Here is a 13,157-nt window from a genome sequence, read left to right on the forward strand (position 1 = left end):
TCCACCGGTAATGAATCATTTCTGTCCCCTTTGCAAACTGTCATATACCCCATCGTATGATCCTCTCTCAACAGGCGGAGGTCACGTTGATATTCCACGGGTATTGGATAGTCAACATCAATATCACGATCCCTGTGGACTAAGTGATCATTCAGTATACAACAACCACATGCGTAGACAGGATTTCGGACCTTCGCCTCCAAGTGTCTAAGGTACATGGAAGGTTTGAGCAGTGTATACCACACGTCAGAGATTCACATTGCAACGTACGGATAACTTGAACAACGGCGCCGTAAATGTTATGCACGGTTCGCCGTGAGCGGAAGAGAGCATCGGATCTGTTACTGAGTGTGCAGGCAATGCTTCTAGAAGGAAGCGTAGATTCCCCATTGCTTTGGAAAAATCGACGTCGTAGCCTTTTGTTCCTCGAGGGCAGACCAGGTTAAAGATATGTTTGGCGTCGCTCAAGTTATTTCCAGAGTTTTTGTCCAAATTACCTAAAGGGCCCAACCATGCACCATCGTCGCTGATCACACCTACCACCACACATCGCTTTTGATGCGAAGCAGGCAGGCTATGTAGGCGAGAATATCCGTTGTTTAACATATACCAGGTTGACGTGCGGAGAAAGCTATCGCTGGCCAGATAGTCGTGGCACTTTTCCAAATGGAACCGTTGCTCCTCGATACTTTCTGCGGCCAGTATGTTCAATACCACCGTTAGTGGTCCATGACAGGGAATGCAAAGTAGTATGTTTAGCTCACCGTAGTTACCGTGGTACACTCTGCATCGGCGCAGTTGACTAGAGCAAAGGTAATTGAGATACATGGCCAGATCGTTGACTCGTGGTTGAAACAGTAATGAGTTAAGGTGGATGTAAAAGCTCCAAGATAAATTAAAACTGATTAGATCACTCTCATAGACTATCTTATCTCTATCTCTATACATGACGTCAAGATGATGTCACCCATTAAAGATACATGGTGCCATATGAAGGCGGAGATGGTCAGGTTCGAGGTTTGAACAAAACTTTAGCATTAGTAATACAAAAGCAATGGGGTGACATGTAGTAAATTAGGGACCGATATCAGAGGATGAATGAATTTCCACTTGGAAGAAATGAGCGAAAGGAAGATACACAATGTAAGTCAACGCACCAACGTCATGAGAATAGGCGTCGATGAATAAACCTGACCTGAGCTGACTGTCGCAACACTTTCCCCGCAGCCGCCATATGACATCCAGGTTACGCATGGCCAGTCGAGTCTGGTCGGGGTTGTAGAAGCCAACAATCATGGTGACCGGTGAGCGCAGGCTACGCGGTTGTGAAGCACAGAAGTGACCAACAGCATTTTGTTGTGGAAGAAAAGTGTAGCCCCGTTCGAGATATTTGTGGAGAAATAAACCATCCTCGTCTTCATCAAATTGTACAAGGCCTTTGCATTGTAGCGTAAGTTCAGGATACAGACAAACCGCCCCGTACCAGGCAACGAAGTTCATCTGCAACGTCGAAGGGGATTGAAACAGGGGGGTCAAAGACGATTTGTTCCTAGAAACAATGATGGAGATGTATGAGGCATGGGACGGGTGTGAGTAAGAGCAGATCTGTGAGACAGTGGAACCAGTGTTGTCGTTGGAAAATGAGTTTAGGCGGTAGCGGTGTTTTAAGAGAAACTTGTGGAGGTCACGTCGCCCATCGCAAGGCACTTGTAGGTCTAGGTTAGAGGGTGTAAAAGCGATGGGTCGAACCATGGCGAGGGCCACAGAACCAACAACAACGACATCGCAGGACCGCATTATTGCCAAAAACTCGTTAGGAGGGAGGAATGGGCGAATGAGGGATGTGAATGTTTCTTTATCTACAAGGCAAGTCAGGTCATTTAAAGAAAAGGTAAAGGGAGTACGCACGTTGAACAAAAGTAGACATGGCAAGACTGAACAAAGAGAAGGGGTTTTCCGTATATGCAGGGAAACCAAACAAAAATGAAGAAGACAGTTTCACATTAAGGACGACGCCAACGGGTTTCATTAAACGGGTTGGAACAGTAGCAAGATAAATTTAGCAGATTAGGTCATAGTTATAAATGCGTATACATGACGGCAACATGGTGTCGCCTGCTAGGATTATACTTTCCCCTAGTAATGATTGCATGCCAGGAAATGAAGGATGGGACTGCCATTACAAACTCTCGTCAGCAGGCGTGTGCACTTCGACTACAAATTATGGACGTTAACATATCAAAAAATATGGTATTAACTCACAAAGGCTTACCAACTTCGTAATTCCTCACGTCTACGAAGACAGCACATCTGGCAAAATCTTCACAACATTTACCATTAAGCCTCCACATTATGTCTGTGCTCTTTATAGCCGTCCGTGTTTCATCAAGTGGTAAAAAAGGGACGACATGAACAGCAGGGCTTTGAATACTTCGTGGCTGAGCCGTGCAGAAGTGGCCCAAATGATTGCCTTGATAAGTGATACGATAACCCCGTTGCTCATACCGGTCCAGGAGTAACCCATCTTCATTTTCGCTGAAGTGTACTAAGCCTTTGTTTTGTAAAGTCTGCTCCGGGTACAGGCAGACTGCTCCATACCAAGAAACGAAGTTCATTTGAAGCGTAGAAGGTGCTTGAATCAGAGGAGCTAGAGTGGAATGTGCCCGAGAGACCGTCAGGGTAATCTGCCTGTGTGTCACTTTGTGGGAATAGGTTGTCAAGCACGACACCGTTGACCCCATATTACCCGTTTGTTCTTGAACCAGCCTATAACCATGATTCTGAATGTAACGTTCGATAGACCGACGGCCCTGGCACCCCACCAAGAGGTTGAGATCATGCGGCTCGAATAATAGATCTTGTATAACGCCCAATGCCATCGATCCGAACACCACACCTCGTGAATGTCGCAGTAAGCTCAAGACATTGTCAACAGGCCCCAGATTGTATTCGGATAATAAGTGGTCAAACTTCGATTTTTCTGCTTGCGATTGTCAGAGGCACCATCACAAACTCACGAAACTCAGCGTGACGTACCCCGCGATGAGTAGGGCATTTAATGCTAATGTCTGCTCTAGGTGGATGGAAAACAACCTTGGACGTGATCACACACATCAACATATAGGGGGAACAGGATGACGTCACATAGGAAGGCCAAGTGCACCCTTAATACAATGTGTACTCTAAATTAATAAAACGACGGAAGTGTTGGCAATGGACATTGTCGCAACGGTTTTTCCGAGCGGAACGCCACCTTATATGTTGACCAGATTGTACAAAATAATCAGGTGGTGAGACGTGCTTGCCATAGTCCTTGTCCCCATGAAATCCTCCCCAACGCATAATCGCCACACCACCTCCAGCGGTGATCCTCCTCCATAGAACGGGGCATGTTTCGCCGCAAGGTTCCGACAAAACCAAGCCATCTCTGTTCCAAAGGCCGAAGTTGAACTCCTCGTACGGTGGCATGATAATATCGTCCACATCATTCCGAATATACAAAAATTGTCTTTTGGCGAACAACTGCGGGTAGAAGCAGTATAGCCGCGTGTGTGACAACGCAAACATTTGCGACGACGACGGCGCAGAGAGGAGGCCAGGTAACGTTTTATCATCAGTTGCTAAAAGCAAACAGACTTTCATTACGCCATTCCACTTATTCAGAAATCTCAGCATATTATTGCTAAGCATAGAAGGCATTACATACCGAGAGATATGTATGAAATCTTTTCAAGCCCTTACGCAGTGACATTTCCACGTTTCCAGTGTTTTCTCCATGATATCCTTGGGAACGGACAAAGGAATCAAAAGAACCGAAAGCGTAACGCCTTGGTAGAATGATGTCGAGCTGGATAGGGTACACCTGTGTGTATATGGGATTGTCCACAGACATGATGCATCGGACGAGCGGCCCCGTGATCAAGGCGTTGTTACTGCCCAGCAGGTGGAAAAAAATTTCCAGGGCGTCAGCGAAAAAAAGTCCAACAAAGTGTTTGATGCGACGACGGACGGATTCTTGCACCAGCCTCCTCAGGCGCATGTTGGTGTAGTTTAAAGCCATCCACGCGGACCAAGAGGAATCATTGATGACGAGACCCAGAATTTCGTCGGGAAGTAGTTTAAAGAAATCTAAAGGGCGTTAAGTTATTGACAATCAAAGTCCAACCACTGCAACAAACCTTGCATGTATGTTGAGGTTGCGAGTAGGTAGGAAGAATTGACAAAATTTTAACGGTCACGTAGTACACAAGTGTCAATAGCAAACTATATATAGAAATTGGGTGGCATCAGGAAATTGCGCCTTTGGTCTACTGAAATAAGTACAGACAGGGCTTGATACTCATTCAAATAGTCTCAAAACGTTCTACGAGGCTACCATAGGCTACATCAATCAAAAGTTAGGTAGACAAAAAAGACACACGAACTGTTGAATTAACTCCGGAACCAAAGCGAGGTCGCGTCGTGTAAAATCCACGACAGTGCCTTCCAGCGTACATTTGGCAATGAGAATTTCCCCATACCAAGGAAGCAAGCGAGTAATGCCCCGTTGACGTAGGAGCGTTCTTACAAAATTGTTGTCGGCATCCGCTATACCACGGATTGTTGACTACAAAACATAATGAGAAATTTTGAAAGGGCAAGACTATGGAACGCCAACCTGGGAATAGTGGAATAAAACATATTGAAAAGTGATGGAGGTTCCGGGCAAACTACGTTCGTAGGTTTGACAAAACTGTGCGTCAAACGCAGCAACATGATCCCACATAAATGGCCAGTGAGGCATCCACATGGTGACGTCTAGATCCTCATAATCCTTGATATCTTCTTTACCTGCAGCGGCGGGGACATTCACAATATAAATTTTGGTAGTGGCACCGCCCAAGAACGCGCAGGAACGACGGGGAACATCCTATAAAGACAATGAGTTACACAGGTAGTGACTTTACTGCAAACACGTACATGCATGCATTGGCCCACAAACGACGCCTGTTTCAAATTCTTCTTCATAGCTTCTACAGCCCGGTTGGTTACCAATACCCAGTGCTCCTGATTTAACATGAGGAAAAGAGGTCAAATTTATTTCAAGCGAAACAGGACAATAACGCGTGACAGAAATGTAAGACCCACATTGAAGCAAAATGCAAATTGTATCCGCAAGTTGTCCAGCAGCATTTGTCGACCAGAACATCATTAAACGTGGTCTATTCAACCCGCACCCCATGGAAGCACTGTCCGATATTACTGTTTCTAAACTAAAAGAAATCATCCTTGAACATTCTCCCGAGAGGCTCACGCACGCTTCGCTCAAGACTCGCAGTCTTATGCTTGAAAAGATCGCCACCTTCCCACCCAATGTTGTGGAAGCAATTACTAGCGCTGCCAGGACAGTGATAATGGCAGGGCAAGGCCGTTACGCAAATTACGGTACGCGAAGGAAAGCTGCAGATTATGTTTGTGGAATGCGGCGCAAACGAATCAGGCGCCAGCCACCCAAGGTTGCCAGAGAAGACCCACAACCCACGGCCGCCGAGAGGCTAAATTTCTATGAAGTCTCCGATGAGAGACTCCAAGAGATTATTGAAGGCGATTTCCTGATGCCCCCGTCCATAGACCTATGCAAAGAACGACTTGCGAAGTTCATTGATGCGTCTTCGAATGAAGCATTGCGCCATCGGGTCTGCGCGTCATGCGCCAGGGAGATGTTAGAGGAAGAAATGAATGTGCTCAAACTGAGTGACATACCACATCGCCATCTTTTGAACCCGTATACCCCTCATCCCGCTCATGTACTAACTGAGGGGATGCTTCTCCATACTGGCTCTCTGCTGGACGGCAACAACGCTATACTGTGTTCCGAATGCCTCAGTTCCTTGAAGAAATGTAAACGACCGAAATTCAGCTTGGGCAACAACATGTGGGTAGGTGACGTACCACGAGAACTCGCCGATCTCACTCTCCCGGAAAAGATGCTAATCGCCATGTATTTCCCTGCGGCGTACATCATCAAATTGTTTCCCAAACAGAAAGGTGCACAACACTGGGATCGGTCACAAATGCATAGCGGCCTACGGGGAAACGTCTCAACGTACAAGCTTGATCCAAACCAAGTAGCCTCCATGTTAAAAGGGGGCAAAAACGTGTTCCCCCGCCCGTCGAAAATTTTACCTGCCACTATCGGAGTGACCTTTGTTGGGCCCAAAGGATTGCCGGAGTCGACCATGCCAGCAATGTTCAAAGTTCGCAGAAAACGTGTGCATGCCGCCCTAGTCTGGTTGAAAGCGAACAACCCACTGTATGAAAACATTGATATCAGCGATGAAAACTTGCAAATGTTGCCGGAAGATGGTATACCTTTGGAACTACTGGCCACCACCAAATACTCGTCTGACTTGCAAGCAGTTGAAAAGGAACATGCCGGGTACGTGCCAGAGGACGCGGCGGAAGAAGAAGGTAAGTTTATTCTTCGTGGGAAGTTGCGAGTTGCATGAACACCTTTCTTCTCAAGCATTTCAAGATGCGTTGAACGAAGCTGGACTCACGGAGATTGACGAGCACGACAATAGCCATGTTGAAGAAGGTAAATAACCCGTTACTTTGTCTTGCAATCCTGGCACTGACCGTATTCTGACCATGACTTCAGGGGAAGTTCTACCGTCCGTTATCCCCCTTCTATCCCACGGCGTTGTCGATGTCCAGGGTGGAGATATCACCACGTCAGAACTGCTGGCTCATGCCCTTAACAACATGTGTACTGGCACAGACACGTCTCATCAAGTTCCTGAAGACTTCACAGTTCGTTGTGGAAACACCTTCGTAAACGAATACCCTCGCAGGAACCAGCAAAATGGGCGACTTCACCACGGGGGTCCAAGCAACCCCAACCATCTCTTGGGAAGCTTTCCCGCTCTGTTCCCGTATGGCGCCGGAGGAATAGAAACAGATCGGCCTGTTCAGGTGCCCTACGAGACTCACGTTAGGTGGACCATGGAATATCACGATCACAGGTTTCGCAAAGACCCGCACTATCCTTTCCAAGTTTTTGGTGTCATGCAGAAGCGGGAAGTCTGCAGATCGGCTGTTCTTCAAATGAAGAAATCCACCTTTATGCGCAACATGAGGCTAATATCAACATTGAAACCAAGGGACCTACTTCAAGCGAGCCAGGAAGAAAAGCGGGGAATCACGTTTACCAACCCAGCGGTTCGAGCGTTACGGACAGAATTGAGGGCAGTCAGAAAGGCGGTTAAAGGAACAGATGAATCTCGGAGCTCAGTACGATCGAAAGTTTGGGGCACCAACCTGCTGTTCAACCCTCCATCCATTTGGATGACCATCAACCCGGCCGATACCCAAGATCCAATTGCACAGGTGTTTGCGGGAGAGGAGATTGACCTCGATGCGTTTTGCAATACCGCAGGGCCAGACCACACTCGTCGAGCCACGAACATGGCATCGGATCCGTACGCCTCGGCACAATATTTTCACTTCATTGTGAAATTGGTGTTGGAAGAGCTTTTGGGCATTAAAAAGTATCCACAGGGACGGTTGGAACGTGAATACGGCGTGCTGGGGAAAGTGCAATGCTATATCGGCACGGTAGAGGCTCAGGGTCGAGGAACTCTTCATTTGCACACACTTATATGGCTGAAGGATGCGCCCAATGCAGACGAGATGAAACGAGCGCTATTATCAGAAAGGTTTCGAGAGAAAATGCGGAGGTATATCGAAACGGTGATTCAAGCGGATATTGGTGGAAAGACGAAAGAGCAAGTGCTGGCTATTCCTAAAGTCGCAGGTGTTGGGTACTCTAGACCGGTGGATCCTCGCCATGCCACTGATCAAGAGTTGCTGGAGCAGCTGGAAAAGTTAGTGAGGGCCATGCAATATCATAAATGCACCGCGGCCGCATGTCTAAAATTAATCAACGGACGGATGCAGTGCAAACGGCGGGCACCCTTCGAGAAGGCAGTGCATGCATGGGTGGATGAAGTGGGCCGGTGGGGTCCTAAGAGACTGTGCGAACTCCTGAACGCTTTCAATCCCTGGATTATGCACGCATTACGGGCGAATCACGACTTGAAATTGATTTTGAGCGGAATGGATACTGCAACCATTACGTTCTACATCACCAATTATGCCACGAAGAAACAACAGCGAACCTCAAACTTGTCCGCTCTGTTGGCCAATGCCTTTGCCTTCTCGAAAGCAGCGGACCGGGGTGTTACCGATATGCAGCTCGTGAACAAACGACTGATCCAACGTTGTGCCAATTCCTTAACTCGTTATCGAGAGTTTAGCGGCCCAGAAATAGTTAGCTACATCATGGGATGGGGGGATGTTTACGAATCACATCACTACATACCGATTTTCTGGGATCCGGTCGCCCGTACGTTGAAAAAGATGTATCCAGAACTTTGCAAACCAAGGTATGACATAGAACCACCAACACATTGACTTTGCGAGCTGACTGTTCCTTGACAGAACTATTCCACCACAACAGAGTCACGAGGAGAAATCCCCACCCACGACAGTCGAACCAGACGGTACAACCAGCGATGATCGGGAAGGGTCTGGTGGCAGCACGCAGGTAGGCAGAATTTTTGTGTTATTTTAAGTAGCATTGTTGACGTTGCCACCAAAATCAGGAGCAGGCCCACGATGTTACATTGGAAATGGTAGACGGACGTGCCATGATCAAAGATCAGTTGCGCGACTACGTTTATAGGGGGGAGGAATTGGAGCATATGAGTTTTTTAGATTTCATGCTGTTCACATACGAGGGAGATCTTGGGAAGAAAGGTGGACCACGTCCTGAACACGAAGGAGATGCGGGCCACGAAGGAGTCGAAAACGGGAGCATCAACGTCGAGTCGACAGGAGGTCTAGACATGGAGGAACAGGGCGATGGGGTGGCACGAGGTCGTCCTATGAGTCAACGAGTACCATACAAAGAAGGGGCAGGCAAGGCGAGCCGTTGTCGTATTATCCGTGGACCGGGGCACGAGAGGCTACCAAGGTTCGTTGGCCGTTGGTTTCCACGAAATGACTGTATGGAAGATCATGAAAAAGAGTTCTACTTTGCGTCAATGGTTGCATTACTTTCGCCATGGACGGAGCTGCAATCGCTGAAGGGAGAGTGCGCCACCTTTGAAGCACGATTTCAACAACTTTTGGGCGAAGGCAAAAGGAGAGTACACACCGTAATCCACAACATTCAGTACTACTATGAATGTCTTGATGGAGCGCACGCGCGAAGAGAAATGGAGAAGAATCAAGGGACTCGAGACCAACCTGTGGAGTGCGAATTGGACTTCGAAAACGAGGAGAAAGAGATGCTAGAAGAGGAGATGCGAGCGGATCCGTTTTTCGACGAATTAACGGAAGAGGATGTAGAGATAGCGCGGATGGGCAAAATACCCGCCAGGGAGACGCTTTTTGCAGCGGCAGCACTCTATGAAGGAGAACGAGTCGGATTTTTTGAGGAAGAATGCCCAGACACAGTGTGGAGAGCAGGTTGTCGCGTGGCAAGAGGAGAGGAGGAAATAGACAGGATAGCAGCGTGGGACCAGCAGTTGAAAGAAACTGTTAGAGTGACAAACGCAATGGATGCCTCGTGCGACAACATGACGAGCGATGAGAGAGAGCCGAGGGTATTAGGGTCTATAAACCACTTACCACCCCATGTCGAAAGACTAATGGACGAGAGCTATGCACACTTTGATATGCAAACCGATTCAGGGCGTCCAGTCCGTGGTATCGAACGACGCCTTCTAGCGTACCTTAACGAGGAGCAACGTCGTGCCCATGATATTGTTGAAAGGAAGCTGGTGGAACATCTGACAACCCGTAAGTACTCATTCAGGCTAATGAAGTTCATGATGGAACTCAATGGTAGACAACAGATGGGCACGCCAAGCAGCTTTTGATGCTGATACTTGGGCAAGGGGGTGTTGGGAAGTCAATGTTAATCGGAGCTATTACGGAGACATTTGACTTTTACGGCCAACTCAACATCTTAGCAAAGTGCGCCACTACGGGCATTGCGGCCACTGATATCGGGGGGCAAACGCTACATTCATGGGCCGGTCTTTCAAAAAATACCCCACAAACTGATGAATGGCTGGAGAAACCCTCGGCTGAGATGCTCGCTAAGCGAAAGCGAAATATAGAGGGGAAATCATTCTTGATTCTGGACGAGGCTTCAATGGCCGACAAAACAGCCCTTCAACTAACGTCCGCCGTGACGGGTCATGTTCATGGCAAAGCGAGAGGTGCCAACGCCGATCTACCATTTGGGGGAATGCATGTAATTCTCACCGGAGACTTTCATCAATTTCCTCCGGTGCGTAAACCTCAAGGAGCGTTGTATGTGGAGAGCGAGAAGGACTCGGTGCGCGCAATGTTAGGCAGAGAAATCTTCAAACAATTTGAGACAGTTGTCATTCTCGACAAACAAATACGGGTGAAAGACGTACAATGGATGGAGATTCTGAATCGCCTGAGAGTCGGAGAGTGTGACTACGACGATATCGATGAAATAGAAAAGTTGGTTTTGGAAGACCAGCGCTGTGTTGTACCCGATTTTACTCAACCACCCTGGGATGACGCTATCCTAGTAACTCCTCGGCATGTAGTCAGAGAGATGTGGAATCAAGCAGCGATCAAGAAACATTGTCATCGCAGTGGAAACATCAGATACATTGTTGAAGCGGAGGATACAGTGAAAAGCACCGGAGAGAGGGCATCGATTGCTCAGCGATGCGAAATCGCAGCGATGAAAGAAGATCTCACAGGAAACCTGACGGATGTCATTGAAATTGCGGTTGGCATGAAAGCCATGATCAAGATAAACATTGCTACAGAAGCTGATATCGCGAACGGCACCAGGGGTATCATTCACGACATAATATTAGACGAGAGAGAAGGAAGACATCCAGTAATTGAAAATGGTGTGGCGAAACTGAAATATCCTCCGGCCATGTTGCTTTTCAAACCCAACAAACCAACTCATCTACGTTTTGAAGGCATTGAACCGGGGCTGATACCTTTGACCCCCTCTGAAGCAAAAATATCAGTCAAACTGGAGGGCGAGAAGAAAGCGACGACCATTATGCGGCGACAATATGCCATCACGGCTGGCTACGCGTTCACGGATTACAAGTCACAGGGGCAAACCATTGAGTATGTCATTATTGACCTAGCACCCCCTCCCAGCGGCAGTTTATCACCATTTGGGGCGTACGTGGCCCTGTCAAGGAGTCGGGGTAGAGATACAATCCGTCTGCTCAGAAAGTTTGACCACAAACTTTTTCAGCACCATCCATCGGAAGATCTTCGAGCGGATATGAAGAGGCTGGAGGAGTTGAATAAACAGACGAAAGTACGATGGGAATTCGATCAACAACAGAGAATCGGATTATATTAGATTAGAATACATTTTTTAGTAACAAAAGAAGGATTTGTTAATTTTGTGTACGAGGCTGAACGACATGGTTAGTGAAGATAGAAATAGGTATGATGAAGACTCACATTGGTAGGACGGTCCATTGTCAGATCGTCAGAGTTGATGGTAAGCCACATCGAAGGGGGGCTGGTTACTGCATTGTTGGATTGGGGTGCAGACATGACGGTGGTCTTTGACTTCGTCAAACAGACGTGATGACAGTGGACTTCGACTTCTTAGGAATATATGCGGAGAGTTGAGCCTGTAGGATAAGGAGTGAGTTAGACAAGTCAAAGAGAAGTGAAAATTTAAATGGACAACCAGGTAGATGGCGTCGGTCATGAGTGTACAACGTTCAGGGAGAGGAGTACACAGTGCGACAAGGTTTGGTACAGTCGTTAGAACCAAACAATGTCTCAACATTCGTCCTAGTCCAAATGGCAGGGTAAGGTTTGGCAAACACATTAGAACCAAACAATGTCTCAACATTCGAGTGCAAGTCCCAATGGCAGGGTAAGGTTTGGCAAAGACGTTAAAAATAGCTGTGACAAACAACGTCTAAACATTCATCTTTTCAATAGTGGGGAGCCTTAGCTTTACAGCAAGGCCATCATCGACAATCAGCCTAATCAAGCTGCATCAGCAGTGAATATTGACTTTTCATCCACCACCACTATTGGGCGCTAAGCTCCCAAGCCAACAACACCGTGGTCATCATGTACCAAAGTTATCTATTTTTCATGCAAACCGAAAGAGGTTTTGGCATGTCGGCATGATCCATTTAGTGCGAGCTTATTGAAGCCACTTTAACCTCGAGTCACGACTTTTTCAAAACGGCTGACCTTCTAGTGCCTATGGAGCAAAGTATAGGTCACCCATACCTTCTTCGTCGTTTTAGCTTCTAAATACACTGGAATGTAAATCTTCCAAGAGCAACTAGGACCAGACTTGTGTCAATGCATTGAACGACATCGGACTATATATATTTCAAAGCTAGTATTTAGCACATACAAAGCCCTCTAACTGGCTTAACAAGTCGTTATATGGTTTATAAGTTGTCGCGGATAGCCATTCAGCTACTCGCTCGGCCTATAGTGTCCACCAAAGAGTGTGCTAAAAATAACGCTGCCGCGCTATGGTATTTAACCTCTCGATGTTCCACTTGACCCACAGAGTATGACTTGCACTCATCGTCGTTGATCGACCTCTTGTCCACTTCTGTTTTATCAATCCATCACCATCACCCGCAAATATTACTTCATAAAAATTATATCACTCTCGGCGAGTCTCAAAGATCTGCATATTACGCCTCACGATTCACCAATACACGAAAAAGACACTATGACGCGAAGCATATTCACCCCGCTACTATCCGTTCTTTTCCTACTACTTCTAGCCAATTTTGAAATTGCCTTTGCTCAAGGCGTCGCCGACATTCCGCTCACGGTGGTTACAACGACGCCCACACCTCCAAACCGCCAAGCCGGTTCATTCAGCGGGGGTCGTCCGGGATGGGACCCGCGCTGGGGAATCGGGCCCGTTATTCCACCGCCTGGCGTACTGGATGAACTAAAGGTAGACGATAGCGACCCGCCGTCGTTTTCTGATCCTGAAACGGGAGACGGGAATGCAGGAGACACCTCAGGGGATAAAGTCGATCCGCCGTCTGATGAGTAGAGGGACCAGTCGTTGTGAGAGCAATCTGCTCATTCGT

At 47.4% G+C, this 13,157-nt stretch overlaps 2 protein-coding genes across 2 annotated transcripts; one reads left to right on the top strand and one right to left on the bottom strand.

Annotated features, from left to right (window-relative positions):
• Positions 1-1,074: 1,074 nt before the first annotated feature.
• On the bottom strand, positions 1,075-5,058 carry JR316_0004220 (uncharacterized protein; the record flags this gene model as incomplete). Its single annotated transcript, XM_047889989.1, has 9 exons — positions 1,075-1,109; positions 1,158-1,859; positions 2,188-2,214; positions 2,273-2,980; positions 3,267-3,654; positions 3,707-4,128; positions 4,495-4,606; positions 4,658-4,909; positions 4,960-5,058. The coding sequence occupies 9 exons, from the start codon at positions 5,056-5,058 to the stop codon at positions 1,075-1,077; spliced, it is 2,745 nt and encodes a 914-aa protein (XP_047749750.1).
• Positions 5,059-12,784: 7,726 nt separating this feature from the next.
• JR316_0004221 (uncharacterized protein) lies at positions 12,785-13,120 on the top strand (the record flags this gene model as incomplete). Its single annotated transcript, XM_047889990.1, has 1 exon — positions 12,785-13,120. The coding sequence occupies one exon, from the start codon at positions 12,785-12,787 to the stop codon at positions 13,118-13,120; it is 336 nt and encodes a 111-aa protein (XP_047749751.1).
• Positions 13,121-13,157: the final 37 nt, after the last annotated feature.

The sequence above is a fragment of the Psilocybe cubensis genome, chromosome 4 (assembly GCF_017499595.1).
Source record: "Psilocybe cubensis strain MGC-MH-2018 chromosome 4, whole genome shotgun sequence".
Lineage (NCBI taxonomy): Eukaryota > Fungi > Basidiomycota > Agaricomycetes > Agaricales > Agrocybaceae > Psilocybe > Psilocybe cubensis.